Source organism: Macrotis lagotis, chromosome 4, assembly GCF_037893015.1.
Source record: "Macrotis lagotis isolate mMagLag1 chromosome 4, bilby.v1.9.chrom.fasta, whole genome shotgun sequence".
Classification (NCBI taxonomy): domain Eukaryota; kingdom Metazoa; phylum Chordata; class Mammalia; order Peramelemorphia; family Peramelidae; genus Macrotis; species Macrotis lagotis.
The window spans coordinates 132,069,869-132,089,200 of record NC_133661.1 but is presented as its reverse complement, the minus strand read 5'-3'; the positions used below and the strand labels follow the sequence as shown (position 1 = coordinate 132,089,200).

Here is a 19,332-nt window from a genome sequence, read left to right as displayed (position 1 = left end):
CACAGTTTCTCATGAATATTTTAAATAGTTAAATGTCACAATGACTAGAGTACTGGACCTGGTTTCTGAAAGACCCTCTGACAATTCTTGATTTTTTTCCTTATTTTTATCTTACCCACCTATTATAGATAACTCATATCTTACAGAGGACTACTCCCACTACTGACCTCCATGACTTTCTTCAAGTCTAAACTAAAATCCTATCTTCTATAGGAAGCCTTTCCTGAATCCTATAAATTCTATTATTTCCTATTTATCCTGTATAGAGCTTGCTTTGTATGTATTTATTATATACAGAATCAATATATGCTGTATATATTATATACATATATGTATATATATATATATATATATATATTTATAATCCCTCATTAGATTATAAGCTTTTTCAGGGCAAGGACTGTCTTTTACCTCATTTTATCCCCAAGCTTAGCACAATGCCTGTCTCATGGAAGGTACTTATAAATACTATTTATTAAAGATGGTATGGTTATGGCGTCAACAAAAACCAGTTAAGGACAATAGTAATACCTAACACAGTGCTTTGCCCATAGTATATATTTAATAAATAGCAAGTGGGTGGAAAAACCAACCACTTGTGTGTTCCCATGGTATCATTCTTGCCACAGAAGACCAAAGAGCTCAGAAGTGAACTTTTTTCCTCCTCGACAACACTCTGAGTCCCAGTATTAGAATCAGGATGTAGAATAGTCCTGTAGGAAAAACCTAACAGAAAATTCAGGATTAAGATTCTGGCTCTGACTCTTGTTGACTGAGTGACTTGAATCAAACTATTTCACACCTCTGAACCTCAGTTTTCTTATGTGAAAAATGGAGATACCAGTACTTTCCTTTCAATCTCAGAGTTGTTGGGAGGAAATTGTTTTGTAAACAATGAATTACTAAGTAAATGAGAACTGCTACCAGGATCATTTATTTGTGCTTCTCTACTATTCTGGAATTTTGATCCATTAAGTGCCTCCAATTAGTACAATTAGGAGGCAAAGGAATGAGGGAAATGAAGCATTGAAAAATGATTAACTTCATTCTACTGGTTGAGAAATGGGTTTAGCTTTTTTTAATTCAAGGGCAGAAGTCATATAATTGTCATTCTTGGTTTTCACATGTCTCTTACAATGGCTTGGATGTCTCCACAACAGACATGCAAATCTCTGAACACACATATAAATCAGCCTGAGATACACACAAACCCATGGGCACCTGCTAGGCATGAACTTTAAGGATAAAAGGATGACTTCCCCTTGAGCAGTATGCACACACACACACACACACACACACACACACACACACATAACCCAACCTCTCATATACACATATTATCCAGTAAGAATATATTTATATTGTACTGTGCTTAGATGATATCTCTTATCTCCTCGAATCCCTCATCATACTGCCTTTCCTGTATATCCTTGTTCTATGAGCACTATGTAATGTTAATAACAGACGTTAAAATGAAATTATATTTGGATGTGTGAAGTAGAAATATAATGTGTATATACATGTACTGAAGTCTCTATCTATCAAAATTAGTGACAGTTTTCCATTAGATTTTTAAGCTTCCTGAGTCTCTCCAAGGTTCTGATCACTAGAACATACTGCCTTTTTTTATGAATGTATGTGAATTAAGAATGGTGAGACCATGAGTGACCTGGAAGGGGGACTAGTCTTCATCAGGTTTTGCAATTTGGGTGCAAGCCTTATTGAGCACCATACAATGTTAAAATGAAATTGTGTGTATGTGAAGTGGAACCCTGGCACCTGAACATGCACCACAGACTCTGTGTGGAACTATTGCTAGACAATACTTCTCAAGTCTGACTATATTGGGGGAGGTGTTGGAAAGTATGAGGAACACTGGAAAACTATTTGAAGACATAGATTTGAGTCCTGTCAATTACTAGCAAGTCATTTCTCCTTTCTGAACTTCGTTTTCTCAACTGGAAAGCAAAGATGATGATAATAATACCTTCACTTTGAAAAATCTAAATGTGGCACACAAATTTTATTATTGATGGTATCATAGCTCTAGAACCAGAAAGGACCCAAAGAACCATCTTGTTTTGTCTGTTTGTTTTTGTTTTTGAAAGGCAATAGCAGTTTAGTGACTTGCCCAAGATCACACAGCTAGGTATTTATTAAATGTCTGAGACTGATTTGAATTCATGTCCTCCTGACTCCAGGGCCAGTGCTCTATTCACTGTGCCACCTAGCTGCCCTAGAAGAGCTTTCTAATCCAACTCCATTTTATATCTGAGAAAAATGAGACCTAGAGAGAGGACCAGTAATTTGTCCAATGTCACATTACTAGTAAATAGTGGATTTAGGATTCAAACTCAGGTAACTGACTTCCAAACCACCATTCTTTCTATTACATCATCTTTAGTTTATCTGCTTTTTCAATGTTAATTCCTATTCTGACTATCCCCCCCCCATTTTAATTTAGCTAAACCAATTATTCAATCACTTATTAAGTGCCTATTCTATATTTTTCACTAGGCCTGGCACTGGAGATAGGATGACAAAAATGAAATAGTCCTTCTTTTCTATTGGTTGAGATGCATATACAAACATGTAAAAATCTATGCAAAATAATAAATATCAGGTAATTTGGGGAGAGAGAAAACTAGGAATTGGCTTGATCAGTAAAGATATTAGGTAGAGAAGTTGATGCTTTGAACTGAGTTTTGAAAAGCATAAAGGGTTCTAAGAAGTGAGGGGGGGTATAATGAGAAGGGCATGATTCCAAGAGTGAGAGACATCAATGCAAAGACATGGAGATGGAGATATGAGCAGCAAGGTCAATTTGGTTGCACTGGGAAGGGTGTAATATGAAGGAAGTTTAGAAAGGTAGGATGGGATTGGGTTGTTTTGAAAGGCAAGGAGAGGAGTTTATATTTGCTCCTTGAGTCAATAGGTGGTCCAATGGAATTTATAGAGCAGGGAATTGATATAAATTTTAGGAAAATCACTCTGACAGCTATGTGGAATTGACATAACTCGATTTATTAGAAATCTTAAATTCCCCTTTTATTCTCTTAGCTTTCTGCCATTTTCTGTCGGGCATTCTGCATGATATATCAAACTGTGATCAAGAGAACATTGATTTTAATCGCCATAAAATGCAAGCTCTTCGAGTTCAGTGACTTTGTTTTGAATTGTGCTTATACCTTTCTAGTACCTGGCACAGGATCTTAATAAATGCTTGTAAGTAGCCAGATGACATCATAGATAGAACACTGGATCCAGAGTCAGAAGACCGGAGTTCAAATCTAACCCCAGACTTGTTCTGTAACTCTGGGCTACATCCTGTCTCCCTCAGTTCTCCCATTTGTAAAAACAGGGATGATGAAACCACTTAATTCCTAGGGTTATTGTGAGGATCAAATAGGATAATATTTGTAAAATGCTTAGCACAGTATCTGGCAAATAATGGGAACTTAATAAATGCTTGGTTTTTTTTTTAAATTTTATTGTCAATTACATAGGTTATTCTATGATCTGGACTCAGCATTTCTACAAACTCATCAAACCCTTGAAAGCAATTTCTTTTCTTTCCAAGTCCCAATACTGAAATTTCATTATGTAGGCATCAAGTTAGGAATGGGCTCTCTAAGCACAAGAAATTTGAACTGGCTCCATGCAAACTTTTCTTGGGTGGTAACCTGTGTGAAATGAAACATCCAGGACTTCCATGACCTTGCTTTGTCTGGGGAACACCATAGACACCTGTCTGTCCCTATAGTGTCTCCAAGACACTAGGATTGATGTTCTATTTTGAGTGAGATGGCTATTCAAATGCTCATGCTAGTGAAATATGGGAAGAAAGATTGAGGGGAAAGGATGTAGGATCTCTGCTTATTATCTTTTTTGGCTTTCTTTAAGTCCCAACTAAAATCCCATCTTCTATAGGAAACCTTTCCCAACCTCTCTTAATTCTAGTGTCTAGAATGATGGGTAACTAGGTAGCATAGTGGATAGAGTACTGGGTCTGGAGTCAGAACATCTAAATTCAAATTAGACCTCAGACAGTTACTAGTTATGTGACCCTAGATAAGTCACTTAATCTCTGTTGACCCCAGTCTCCTCAATTGTAAAACTGAATAATAATAATAATCATAATAGCAGCTTCCTTGAGGATCAAATGAAGCAATATTTATAAAGCACTAGCATATGGCCTGACACATATTTGTATATATGTACTATAGAGTTGTGAGTTCCCTTCTTTTCCCTAGTGACTTATCGCTCTTATTTCTCATTTATCCTGTAGAGAGTTTGTTTATTCATATTTGTTTATTCATTGTCTACCCCATTAGACTGTAAGTTCCTTGAAGGTAAGAATTGGTTTTGCTTCTTTTTGTATCCTCAGTAATCATTGAATAGTGTCTGGAATGTGGAAGGTACTTAGCAAATATTTATTGACATCATCAAATTGTTATTCTCTATTTTTCCCAAGAGGTAAACTGAGGGGTATCACTTATGTTTTATGGAAAAAACATGAAAACTTGGAGTTATAGGACCTGATTGTGAATCCTAGCTCTACTGTTTACTGTGTAACCGTAATTAAGTCACTTACATTCTCTGAGCATTTGTTTATTCAAATGAAGGAGTTGAACTAGTTAATCTCCAAGTCTCATTCTAATTCTAAATCTACAATCCTATAATCTTATGCAGAAGATAAAGGGCCAGTCTGAAAGTCAAGAGGAACTGGGTTCAAGACCTGTCTTTGAATGGATCTTAGGCTGTGAGACCCTGGGTAAATCATTTAACATTTTAGTTCACTAAGTAATTCTTTAACACTTCACTCAGGTGGTACGGTGGCTAGAGCACTAGCTCTGGAGTCAGGAGGACCAGAGTTCAAATCGGAACTCAGACTCTCATAACTCTTACTAGTTGTATGGCCTTGGGCAAATTACTAAACCCTGACTGCCTTACATCCGGGGCCATTTCCAGTCATCCTGATTCATATCTGGCCACTGGACCCAGATGGCTCTGGAGGAGAAAGTGAGACTGGTGACAGCACAGCAGCCCCTCACTCAAATCCAATTCATTGCTTGTCATGGCATCACCTCCCCAAAGTCATGATCTTCTTTGAGAACAAAAACATCAAACCATCACTGGCAGAGGGATTTTTACATCACCAGCTCCCTACACCTGAGAAATCAGAGATTCTGGCACAAATGCAACTGTTACAAGTAATATAGAGCCCACTGTATTTTATGGCATTCAAATGCTTTGGAATCATTAAGTGTATTTATCCCCCAGGAAGGCAGCCTCAGTTTTTTTTTTTAGGTTTTTGCAAGGCAAATGGAGTTAAGTGGCTTGCCCAGGGCCACACAGCTAGGTAATTATTAGGTGTCTGAGACTGGATTTGAATCCAGGTACTCCTGACTCCAGGGCCGGTGCTTTATCCACTGCACCACCTAGCCACCCCAGCCTCAGTTTTCTCATCTGTAAAATGACAGTCTCTATGTTTCCTTTAAATCTTAACTCTATGATCCTGTGATCCCTCCATCTGCTCTCTATCTGTCTTATCTGTGCATAGATGTTGGCTCCCCTATGAGAATAGGACTTCCTTGAGGACAGTGTCACCACAATCTAGCCTCTCTTCATATCTCCAGGGCTCAGTGTCTGACAAAAAATAAATGCTCATTAAATATTCGTTGACAGACAGACTAGATCAAAAGCAGTTACTCCTTCTACTCATTGGAAAACTCTCTGTCTGTCTGCCACATCAGCTCCAGGTGAGATCTGCCCCTCTGGGAATTACCTTATGACAAAGCTGTGAGTGTCTATCTCCCTCCCACAGCCACTGTTCAGCAGAATCCCAGAGTTGCCCACTATGGCGCAGGTCCTGAAGTGCTTGTTCTTCAGGGGAGAGGTCCTGGGCAGGAGTTCATACAGGTTCTGGGACACATTCATGGTGCTAGCTCTGTCAAAGATATAGTGGATGATGTCTCCGGGCTTCAGGGTTCCTTTGAGCACTGATATGTCTTTTTCTGCATCTAGGAACTTCAAGATTTGCTTCCTAAAAAAACAAAACCAAATGTGTAAGTGAAAAAAAAAATAGGGTCTTCTTCCTTCATTCCATCTCCTTAATGTAGCCCTCTATTGACAGCTATTCTTTTAGGGCTTCATTCTTTCTTCCTCTTCACCTTCCCCTTCTATGTCTGATAACCAACTTTTCTTCAGTAAACGAGACAGACAGCTGTGTGCCAATCCCCTAGAGGTAATCTTGGCTAATGGGTTTGGGGTAGAGGTTGGTAACCTATGGCAGGTATGCTAAAGATGACCCAAGGACCAATTTTCTTTGGCAGGTGGGCTGTCTGCTACAGCTGGGCCCTTACTCTGACACCAGTGGCAGATGTGACAGCTGCCACCTGCCATGAGAGTTGATAACTCACATTTTCTTTTCTAATCTGGGGAGTAAGCTGCCAGTACACTAGAATTGATTGGTGTACCACTCTTAAAAAGAGATGGCAGAACTGTGAACTATCTTAGTTCTTTTTTATAGATCTAGGAGGTCAGAGTTCAATTTTCCTTGCCTTCTAAGTAGCATGTATCTTTTATTTTATCCCAATCTCTTCTGTGGTAAATTGGAGGGGACTAGACAGTCTGACTGGACAGTTTCCTCAATCAGTTGGGGAGGAAACAGTGTATTGCTAACTCTTGTATTTACCTCAGATAGCAACTGGTCAACTTACTCAATGGCCTATGGAAGCATCTTGTACTTTTTGAAAATTTCAAGGACTTACCACCAAAGAAAACTGCTCAGTCAACTTTCAGAGGTTGATTAATGTGTCTTTCTCTATTCTACAATATTTCAGTGATGTTTACAAATAAATACATTTTGGTTCATGGTCATGAAGGGTTTTTATAGTTTAGAGCAATTCTATTGTTTTCCAGGTCTGTTTAAAATGAAGAGGTTGGTTTAGATGACCTTTAGGTATTTCCAGATCTGAAGTCTAAGAGGTTCAACAAATGATCCAATGACTACTAAGTTTGAGGCTATCTTTGACTCTATTCCATTCAAAAACATTTTTAGGCACCTACTATAGACAAGATGATGTGGTAGGTGCAGAAGATAGAGGACCGATTGAAAAAATGTTAGTTTCCTTCAAGATTATATTTACTAGGGAATACTACATATACAAGATGAGGAGGAGGGAAGGCTCTCTGTAGGAAGTGACAGCGAAGTTGAACCTTGAAGGAAGTTTAGAATCCTAAGTACAGTTGATAAAGGAATCAATTCTAGATATAGGGGACATACACTGTAAAGAAAGTAAACCAGTCTGGCTAAAAAGTAATAAGACTCTTAGCTTTTGGGAAAAGATAAAACATTCTACTGGTTGGTTCCTCTTAGGATAGTGAGGTCATGTTTTTAAGACAACTTTGAAGAATCCAGCAAAGACACCTTTACAATATAATAGAGAATAAGCAGAGAGGAAATGTTTGTATTAGAGATGGCTATATGAAATGGTCCAAGTTCATATAGGAGCAACTAAGTGTTAGAGTAAATCCTGCCTCAGACACTTCCTATCTATATGAAAATCACTTAACCTTAGTTTCCCTCAGTTTTCTCATATATAAACTAGGAATAATAATCACACCTATCTCCTGGGATTGTTGTGAGGATGAAAAGAAATAATGTTTTTAAAGGGCTTAGCAGAGTGCCTGTAACATAATAGATGGTATTTAAATGTTAACTATTGCCACATTAATAGAAGCTGAATGAATACCTTTGAAACAAAACAAATAAGCAAAAAAGTGAGAGAGTTCATTGTTATAGAGCTCATTTCATCATAAGATCTCTAAACATCTCGTGGATATGAACAACTTATTAATATCATCAACCAGATTTTTAAAAATATTTTTACTTTAATTTTTCAAGAATCGATGAATTTATTCATTGTGGTCCTCTCTCTACTAATGAAGGCTGTGATCACTTTATGCCTTAGAAGAGAAGTTCATGAATTGCCATGTTGAGAAAATTCATCACCTGGTGACCAATCTTCTGATGATGAGTCTTTCCAAGCCTAGCTGGCCTGACCCTTAGATGACAGATGTATATTCTATTACTGGACCCAAGCTTGACACCTTGCCAGTTTGGCAGGATCTGCCAGAATTCATCTGTCATCATTCTTGAGAAACCTGGGTCATATACATATCCCAGGGCCTGGAGAAAAGCACTTGGCCAGGAGACAAAGGCCTCAGGTTGAAATCTTGCCTCTGTAGCTTATCAGTCTTGTGACTTTGGACAAGCCATTTAATCTCTATGCAACTTGATTTTCTCATCTGAAAAATGAGAAGGTTAAGCTAAATAGCCTAAATCTGTGATCCTGTGAACTCTGTTGTACAGATTGGAAAAATGATGCCGAAGAGGGATAAAGCTTTCAGTTGACCTGGGATTCTTGTAGGCCAGGCCAATGAAAGCCCTGATATTTAGTAGGGCAGAGAAAGCCTGGAGGGAATATTACCATCTCTCTTCTTCCATTGATTCTATTTCTTATTTAATGAAATAGGGTTTTCTCAAACACAGAGAAAAATCTTGCACTTGATAATTTGTACTCCTTGATAGAAAATGGAAGCATTGTTATTATTTACTGGTGCTTACCAAAGATTATGTAACTCAACTAACACACTAATTTGTTTGGGAAATGGCTAAGAACCTTGCAATTACCAACCCCAAAGTATTTAAAAGCAAAGATAACCCTCAGAAATACCATAAATAAAGACTCTCATGAGTGAATTAATTTCTAATTAATTACCAGAAATTACTATCAATTATTAAACATTATTTCAGATGTCTTAAAGGATCTTTTCTTATGAATAATTTCAATGACTAATTGCCTGGATTTGAAAGGATTTATCCCTCCCCTTGGGGGAAGGCAAATTGTTCATACTGAGAGATCCTCTAGGCTCCCAGTCAAGAGCCCTGAGATGGGAAGGGCCAACTAACTAATTTATCACTATCCTATTGGGTATGACTCCCTTCTCAGGCTCACACACCCCAATCTCAGGACCATAAGCTGGGGCACCTCCTCTGCTTTGTGCTTTCAGTGATCAGATTTCTTTGGCAGTTGATAAAGGGGAATAAACTAGAGGGAGGAAACCCAGATGAAGCTGAGCTGGCAAGAGGAGGTACAATTTCACTCACAGTTGGTCTTAATGACAACAGTTCCTTTTATTAAAGGGATCAGTAATATGGGTCTGCAGCTGTCAGGAAGCCATAGGCGGGAATGCAGAACCAAGGACCTTGCAAGAAGAAATGTTGAAAGGGAAGGCAGGTGGTAGAGAGAGAAACCTACTTCTTCAGATGACTTTTTGGTTGCTCATTTTTCTTCTGTTATCATTCCACCTATCCCCTGGAGAGCATGTATTTCTTAAATTTGCTCTTCTCTTTCCATCCAAGATCTCTTTATCTTGGAAACTTGAAACCCAAGGCATGGGTAGGACTGCTACTTTTTTTTTTCTCCATACCTTCCTACAATGTCATTTTCTATTTCAGCTCTGGTTCAATGGCCATTATCCCATGGCGAAATTGTGAACTGGGTAAAACTTTTTTTTATTGTCCACAGACTTCATTTTTGCCATCCTCTTCTATTTTGCAAAGTGCCAATTCAATTAAATAAATGATTAAGTATTGATTACATGCAAGGTGCCAAGCTAGGTACTGGGAATATGAAAATAGATACTACACTAGTAGTAGTAATGCTAGGTCCAATCTCATGTCCTAATACTTTTCTCTTTTCTCCTTCTGCAAACCCGTATTTAGATTCTTTATTCTTATAAACAGATAAATGATTAATAAAGACATAAAACCCCTCGTTAAGGGAAAATCTGTCTTATAACAATGATCAATGTCTTAAAGGATCATAATAACTAATGTTTATATAATACTTTTTAATAGCTCATTTTGTTCTTTAAACAATCCTCAAACAATCCCCATTTTACATATGAGGAAATTGTTAAGTGACTTACTCAGGGTCACACAAATGGTCACACAGATCAAATTTGAACTCAGATCTTCCTGACACCAAGTCAGCACACTACTGCTCATCACCTATTTATCTCCATCATTAAAGAGTAATGTTTTGTCCTTCATTTTTGAAGACAACCACAACATCAGGGAGGTTATGCCATGACAAGCACATGAATTGACTTTGAATGAGGGGGTGCTAGGCTGTCACCAACCTCACTTTCTCCTCCAGAACCATCTGGGTCCAGTGGCCAGATATGAATTAGGAAACTGGAGTTGGCCCTGGATGTGAGGCAATTAGGGTTAAGTGACTTGCCCAAGGTCATACAGCTAGTAAGTGTCAGAGGCTGGATTGAACTCTCATCCTCCTGATTTCAAGGCCAGTGCTTTGTCTACTGCATCATCTAGCTACGCCTCATTAAATAGTGGAATTTATGGCAACAACCAGTGGGAGAGAGAGAGGATCTGGCGCAGGCCTGTGATTTAGGAGCAGTTACAGGGTCTGTGTCCAGTGATCTTGTATACAAGCTACAAAGGCAATGCATACATCATCTATGAATGAGGATGGAAAGATCAGAGTAATCCAATGATGGGACTGAATGAGTTTAAGATGGAGACTTTCCCTGGTCAGTCTTTATAAAGACATTCTACTGCTGTGATTCACACCTCAGCCTCAAATTTGGGTAATTCCTTTGGTCTCTTAAGAACTATGAAAGCATTGCATACATACATACATATATATATATATATATATATATATATATATATATGGTATACAATGGCAATATGAAAATATTCAAGAAAGTAGCAGGCTAGCCAAATGGACCTCAATTGGCCAGACTTAGAGGTCATTCCTGCCTGATGTTCCCAACTGGAGGTCAACATTCCCAGTTCAGCTGACACCCTTTCTCCTTCCCCCTCCTATGTTGCCCCCCCAAAACTTGCTTCTTTGCAACCTTGAATCCCCCTCACAGCCCATCATCCTCTTTTGCCTTCCAGTCCTGCTATGGTGCCCTACACCTGCTGGGTCCCTAGGCTATTCTGAGATTTATATTTCTGACTGATCACTTACAGATGAAGCCTGCCTCAGCAGGAGGTAAACATTTTATTTCTATCTTGACTTCTTTCGATGATAAAGAGAGGCAATTTGCCAGCTTGTGCTGAAGAGGGCCAAATCTGTCTCTTGTCCTATAGGTAATTACCAATACCTGATCTTCAAAGACAGGGTCTGGTTGTGTCTCCATGTGGATGGGGCTGGCTTAATGTTGTGCTTTGTACTTTCATTACTTCTGTCAACAACAGCTGGAGATGAAGAGCCATTTATTACAACTTCGACTCTGGGGAAGAAAAAAAACACAAACCAGAAAAAAAAGAGAGACAGGATCTGTTAGCATGCCGATGACATCTCTAATAGTTTTGTTTTTTGTTCTGGCATGAATGTAAACTTTAGAAAAGCAAAATTGCAGTGATTACCTAGAGGGACGGAAGCCCATGGGTCTTTTCCAATGTACACATTATGTCTCCTGCCCCCACTCCCTCTTGCTTTCCCCTAGGTAACAAACCAAGCACATTCCTTGCTAGCAAAGCTGCCCTTTCTATTTGTGGGCAATGTGTTGGTCACAGAGAGTTTCCCATTACCCTCTACTCCCTTACCCTCAGTGAAACTTAACAGTCACTGGTGGAGCTGGATAATTTTGGAGTTCAAATTCGAGGAAGAGAAATCATAAACCACATATTTTAATTCTCAATAGAATGCAGTGCCATATATTTAAAATTGGAAGAGACCTTAGAGGTTATTCAGTCAAACCCTCTCATTTTACAGAGGGAAAAAACTGAGGAACAGAGGTGCCATGATTTATCCAAGGTTTTAGAGAGAACTGGCAGAGTCTCACATTCAAACCCTGTTCTCACTTCCAATCTAATTCTTTCCACCATATCACATTGGCTCCCTTCTAGATAGGATGGTTTAAAAAAAATGCCAAATGATAATCCAACTAAACACTAAAGCTTCTGTTGCTTTGGAATTATAGTCAAAAGGTAATAGATTTCAGGCCTCAGGGCAACAGTAGGTCAATTATTTCCACAGGGTGATGCACCGTTATATGTACATTCAATACTTCTTTCCTCCCCTTCTTCCTCAAACACTGCATATTACCATACTCTCTTAGCTTCATAGGCTTGTGATCTATGCCAGTGGGTTTCTGAGAAACTAGGTTATAGTTATATTTATATAAAGGATATAATATTCAACCTAGATACTGCAGGATACACGTAGAGAGCATCTGGGTCACAGGAGGAGAGAACTGTTCCTTTATGAGAAAGAGAGATAGAATTTTAAGCAGATTTGAGAAGCCAAATTTTTGGCCTTTCAAGAGTCCAAATCAAAGAACTCTCTGCTCTGAGGCTTCAAGCCAAGTTCAAAAACTTGAATTTTTTTTTTCTCACAAGGTTTAAACCCTGTTCTTTTCCTTGGCTTTTTGCAGATGGATTGAGTAGAAATTCTCTTTTGTGTTTTTATGGTACTAGCTTGTATCACTTCCCTCCTCAATGATCCTGGCTCCTTGTGACTTTGTATTCATGTAGCTCTTCCGCAGATGATGTGGAGAGTGGTTCTTAGAATTTGGGCGTCCCCTTTTGCAATCTTCCTGGGTAGGCTAGGGGAGTACCTTACAAACACCATTGGCAGGAGCATCCAGAAGAACTGGACAGGACTCCATTACTTGGCAGAAGACCCAGGTCATCAATAATACCACAAGATCACAGGTTTAATGCTCATGTTTCATTGCAGCTTACATCAAGAGGTATAAAGGATGACAGCATTTTAATATTTCATCATGATAAGCCAGCCTTCCAGAGAGAATGGTTGGCATTATCATCAGGTATCAGAATACATGTGAATAAAGCTAATGCCTCAGAAAGTTCCTGCAATATACACAGAGGATCTTTCAGGTTGCTGACCCTCTTCCCCATCTATACAGGGCATGAGAAGAATGGACATTTTTTTTTTTACTACTATTTAGTTTGATAGGAATATCCATTGGGTGGTACTACTTTGAAACTGGGGCTGTGGTATGTAAGGTATTAAGGTAGGAATTCTTAATTAACCTATGGTACATAGAACCCTCCTTCAATGGGACTATAGATATATTTTAGGATATTTGTGAACATGACTGAAGAAAAATAATATTATTTCAATATATTTTAATATTCAATAATTGTATTTCCTTGCAATCCTAGGAATTTTACTTTGTATATTAAAAAATATTGTTCAAGTAATGAGTCTGTTTATTTCAGTAGAATGCCAAAGGGGTCTATGATATATCTATAGATATATATAAAAAGAGCTAAGAATCTTGAAGGGGATTTTTTTTTCCATTTTTGCAAGTTAAGTGATTTGCCCAAGGTCACACAGCTAGGCAATTATTAAGTATCTGAAGCCAAATTTGAACTCAGGTCCTCCTGACTCCAGGGCCAGTGCTCTATCCATTGTGCCACCCAACTGTCCCAGAAGGGGATTTTCTTTAGGATGGAGGTATGTCTGGGACTGTTTTCTTGTATAGGAACACATGTTAGAACCCAGAACTGTGCCTCTAAATTTGGTTGCAGTGCTACCATGGCACAATGACCTTGCTGTAAGAGAGAGATAATAAGATCTTTAAAAAGCCAGCTGGGGGCAATCTAGAATGGCTATTAAAATTTCACCTAGGTTTAGTCTGCTGGTAACTGATTTTTACTGCATTTCTATGTAACTAAGACCTTCCTGGCAAGAAGAAAATTTCCTCATTTTTAGGAAAAAACATTCTGGAGAGAGAAATTTCAGCCCCAAGATGCTTCACTTAGTACCTAATTTATTTCTACCTTCATCTCGTCTTTTTTAAATATGAAGTAAATCTATTCTTTGGCAAAGAAAAGCTGTTTGCTGAAGGCTTTTGGGGAGGTGTGGAGAAACAATGTGGCATATAGATAGAGGGTCAGTTTTGGTATCAGGAAATGCTGGATTCAGGTCCTGCTTCTTACATATACTAGCTATGTGATATCACAAAAGTCACTTAAATAATGCAGTGTCTTAGACAACTCTCTAAGAATAGAAGTCACAGTTCAAGTGCAGACATATTTGAAGAGAAGGACTTTGCACATGGACAGTTTCTCATTTCAATGAAATCATAGTTCTGGACCAAAATTCAGGCCTGAGGAACAGTCTTTCCTTCCCAAGAAGTTTCAGTTTCCCACAGAACAATCCAACAACTGTAAAAATGTCAGCATCAGACTTTTGTACCAACTTCAATCAATTAACATTTATTAAATACTGTGTTGGGTGCTGGGGGTGTAAAGTCCGAAAAAATAATAAATAAGAATCTTTGCTCTCAGGGAGTTTAGGTTTGTTAATAATTTTAGGAAATTACACAAGAAGTTTGTTACAGGGATAGAACATGTAGGTACATTAGACCTCGAGTATATATACAAGAAAGTTGGAAAATAGCCTCATGGAATAGTTGAATAGAATTGTCAGATAACTAGAGTAATTGAATATTTAAGATCACATACTTAGAGGCAGAGGTAGGATTGGAAATTAGGTTTCCTAACTTTATCCAATATTTATTTTATTATTCCTGTGCTCACCAAAAAAAAAAAAATTGACTTGCCAAAATTGGAATAGTTGGAGGGGAAAAGCCCTGAAAATAATTACAAAGTTCCTCCTCCTGAAAAAAATGATACTATTTATAGAGTATAAATGGCAAGATTCTTCTCTTCAAACTGCCTCAACTTCCTACATATTTTGGCCTTAGAAGCCTGGTTTGTTAGAATCATTAGGAAGATACTATGAGAGACATTTTGTGATGGTTTTCTTGGATAATCTCCGTTCCATGAACCAAACTTTTCAAATTTGAACTGACACAATGCTGTCAGACAAAAGTTTCACAGACTTTTTTTTCCTTTCTGCATCTTCTTTGATCAAAGTCATTGTAACAAAATAAGTGACCTTGGAATTACCACATGACCAAAACAAGTCAGAAACAATGGCATTTTTTCTTTCAGGTATAAAATGAGGATATATTTTTTTTTAAAGAAAGTATCAATAAATCTTGGGTGGCTTTAAGAGATGCTGCAGGAGAAATTGCTTTGCCAGAAATCTTCCACACATTTCTCAAGATTAGCGCACATGCAGCTCTTAATACAGTCAAATATTCCACTATGGCCAAGTGGAAAAAGTCTATTGGAATATTGAATACATATTAAATGATCAATGTTGCTTCAGACTAATTGCTTTCTATATACCCAAACATTTTAAGTAGTTTCAGCTAATAGCTTGAATTCTTTGTTTAAATCCTTACCAGAGAGTGATTGGATTTTTCCCCCAATAAATTGCAGAATGTTGATGAAGAACTTATATTGTGACCTATACCAGAATCTTGCAGGATTCAAGTTTCATAGTAAATATGCAAATTCAAGTTTTGATCCACGATGTCCAAAGTTGTCTAATATGATTCTGATCTTTATCTCCTCAGTGTAATTGCTGTCTTTCCATATTTCCCATCTTTGGAATATATAGACCTTGGGTCATTTATAAATGATCTTACATAAACAGTTCTCTTCCCCACCCCCCCCACGCCCTCCAAAAAGTGATTAGGGAAATGGAAAACAGAAATGAAACAAAACAGATCTGTTCACTAAGTAAGAAGGGCACCAGCCAGCAAAGAAGAGAAGCAGATTAATAGCTGCCTTACAGCAAAAACAAATGAACACAAAATCTAATTTACAAACCTATTAGATTTGCTATGTAAGCTGTTCACAGCTGATCTGATTGTACCTCTGCCTCCAGAATTCCTGCAAGACAAAGGAAATGCATTATTTATAAACCCAGTTCCTCTTTGCAAAGCTTTGTTCAATAGTCAAGAGATCCCCCAGTCTGGAGAGCTGTTCACGGAGGAAGCAGCTCTCATTCTTGCCATTTGCCAAAAGGGTCCATCTTTGGGAGTCATTTTTCACGATGGTAAGTCAGAATGAGTTAAGAGTTAGATGTAGCCTTTTTATTTCTTCAGAAGAGTCCCATTTGCAAGAAGCCTCACTTAACCTCAGCCTTAAGGTGTAGAGTAAGCCCACCTGTGGTTAGCCATACCTCATTACCACCAATGCTGCTACTGTGAGCCATCTCCACACTTTGTACTTAATTTTCTTCTACATTAATTTAGACTTGTTTATATGTTGTTCCATTACAGCCTTTAAGTGTGTATCTACTCTTTCCACAAATTCCAGACACCAGGTCTTTGTTTTCTTTTGTATTCTCCACAATAGCACCTAACACCAAGGGAGATAATGGATCTAAAAGCATCTTAAAATGAATGTCAAACATAAGGTCTTATTGTTTGTGAAAGCAGTAAAATTCATGAGTTGTAAAGGCAAAGTAATTCAGTTACTTGGTGACCTGACTTCTCTTGATGTACTGTTTCATACTTAGCTTGGACAGTCCTCTGACAGCTGATATAGTCTACAACCACTTTTGGACTTCTGTGAAGACTTTCCAACTTGGCAGAACCTTGCACTCCACTGGGACAGCCTTGGAGAATCCACCATGCCACCATGAGGCAGGAGAGCAGGATTTTTGTGGAGGTAAGAGTTATGCAATAGTTTGGGGTCAGGGGTGGGGTTGTTTAGTTTTGGTTAAGACTTATGATTTCATCAATGTAGGGAATTCTCACTAGGAGACAGGCTGACTCCTATGCAATTTAAAATCTTAGGGAATTGCTTGGGGCACAGAGAGATTAAAAGCCTTGTCCTTGGTCATGGTACTAGTATATGTCAAGGATAAGACTTGAAGACTGGTCTTCTTGGTTTCAACATAGGTCTCTTGGTATTTATTTAGTGATTACTAAATAAAAATTAATTGACTATTAAAAACCAAAATTACCATCTCCCTTATGCTAATTCTAAAAGAAAATATTCCCAGAGAGAGGAATCAGGTTGTAACTGATGATACTTTGAGAGGCCCATGATACCATGGGAAAAAAGGGCTGGTTTTGAATTCAAATATTGTTCAAATTATCAACTGTATGATCTTAGACAATTCACCTAACCTGTTTAGTCCTCAGTTTCTTCATTTTAAAATGAAGGTTTGGCCTAGGTAAGTCCTTTTTATGGTCTTTCCCAGCTCTTAATTTATTACTTCACTTATGCCTCCAACTCTTTATCAGTTGCCTTGACACTGAAGAAACCTCTGCCCTGAAACATTTCTTTCAAGACCGATGTGTTCCTTCCATAGATCACCTTTTTTCTTTTTCTTTTCTTTTTCTTTTTTTTTTTTTGTAGGACTATAGCCCTGTTTTGCCTAATATGCCTAAAACCTCTCTCTGGATTCATTCTACTACTCACTTGCAGTCTTATTCCCAATTTATTGTTTTACCCCATTGGAATGTTAAAGCTCCTTGAGGGTAGGTAGTGTTTGCTTATATTATTAAGCACTTGGAACTGTGCTAATATCACTGTGCTAGGTAATGGGGACTCTGTGTGTGTGTGTATGTTGTATATTCAATCACTGACATTATTTATTTATTTTGTTTTTAATATCTTTTTCATAATTTTGGAAACACCCAATAAGATGAGAATTTCCATATTAGCAGAAGAGAAACAAGGATTGTATATGAAACTGTAGATTTCTTTTACATATGGCTTTTTAAAAAAATTACAAATATAAATTCAGCATGTAATTTTCCAAGTTGTCCTTTGTGATTCTTTCTGATTATTTTCTGTGAATTAAAATATATTGCTTTGATGACCCTCCTTTCTTCCTATCTTTTATAGGATTGTTCTTGAAAAGTTGAATATAAGTTAGATTTTGCAAGTGAAAATGGCAGTTTTTCATTGATACTTCAATATCTCTGTGACATTACTGATCATAGAATTGTAGATTTAAGGCCAAAAGCTTTGTAATCCCATACTCTCCTTTTATAGATGAAGAAACTGAGGTTCAGAAATATTAAATGATTTGCCCAAGGTGGCAGAATCTGAATCCAGATATTCCTGACTCAAAGTTCAGCATATTATGCCATGCTGCTTCTCTGATATAAGTATTCCTCCCAATGATACAGTTTGCAAGTCATCCATGGCTATCTATCCTGTGTGGTACTGCTCCATACTTTTCCATCAGTACGCTACTGTATTGCCACCAAATTTGGGTTGGATTTTCCTAATGACTTAACATAATTTCAGTAATGTTTTAGTTTCCTATTTAGTTGCTCTTTAGTTGACAATGTTGTCTGACACAGAAAATCATTGAAGTTGAGATCTGAAGGATCTTAGAAGTTTAAATAACTTGAAGGGTGAATTCACTTGAAGGGTAAATCCCTTTGATGACAACCTAACAAATGATTATTCAGCTTCTACCTGAAATTATTCAGTGTTAGGGAATTTATTAATTTATGAAGCAATCTAACTCTCTTAAGGTCATTTTTAAGGTTAATTTTTTCCCCTTTCATTTAGCAAGAATCTGTTTCCCTTTTATCCATTGTTGCTCTTTGAATTCAAGGAAAATAAGAGCCATTCCACATTCATAAAACCATCCTTTAAATAAGTAACAACTATCAGATTTTCCTTGTTCTCTTCCCCACATTAAATATTCCCATTTTCTTCAACTTATCCACATATTAATATGAGCTTTAATTCACCCCCCCCCCCAGTTTTTTAGGTCTTGCCTATTTTATATAGCCTGTCACTTCCATAGCTACCTATGTCTTTTCTTATCAAACACCCTTTGGTTGCAATCTGCTAGGAATCTCCCATATTAAAAATTTGTTTTTACCAAGAAATCTGGCTAATCAGTACTCCCTCACTTGTAACATCAAAAGGAGGAGATAAATCAGATATACTTAAGCAATACCCTTTTCCTCCCTCTAAAACATCTGCTTTCCTTCCAATGAGTTGAGCTTCCTATTGCCTAGGACTACCCAGGTTCATCAAACTGGAAAGACTGGCAAGGATCTGGCATAACCTGGGTGCTAGGTGCTGAGTGATCCTCTTGTATGATCATTCCCTTCCTTCTTTGCTTTAGTCTGATCTCACCTAAGACCCAGATACCAACACTGAATAACTCAGAGATGGAGACTGATCCTCTAGCAGGTGTATGACTATCTTTGGTAATTGTAACTCTGAGGGATCCTTCCTACACGCCACAAACCCTATTCCTCCAAATGTGTCTCAAGAGAACAGTCTTCCCTAGTTCAAGGGAATGCGTCCATGACAAAGACCTCTAGTACTTTTGGGTAGATGGCTGTGGTGAACTTTTGGGAGAAAATGGGCAAGAAATACTCTGGATGGGAAGACAGGGATCTATGATCTGTATG

At 37.8% G+C, this 19,332-nt stretch overlaps 1 protein-coding gene across 1 annotated transcript in view; it reads right to left on the bottom strand.

Annotated features, from left to right (window-relative positions):
- Window positions 1–19,332, bottom strand: part of ST8SIA2 (ST8 alpha-N-acetyl-neuraminide alpha-2,8-sialyltransferase 2) — a 104,390-nt gene that overhangs the window by 39,981 nt on the left and 45,077 nt on the right. The window contains exons 2-4 of the mRNA XM_074234151.1: window positions 15,761–15,823; window positions 11,206–11,334; window positions 5,789–6,046 (exon numbers count right to left, since the gene is read on the bottom strand). Of these exons, the coding sequence (XP_074090252.1) occupies window positions 5,789–6,046; window positions 11,206–11,334; window positions 15,761–15,823 (450 nt within the window). The remainder of the gene's footprint in view (window positions 1–5,788; window positions 6,047–11,205; window positions 11,335–15,760; window positions 15,824–19,332) is intronic.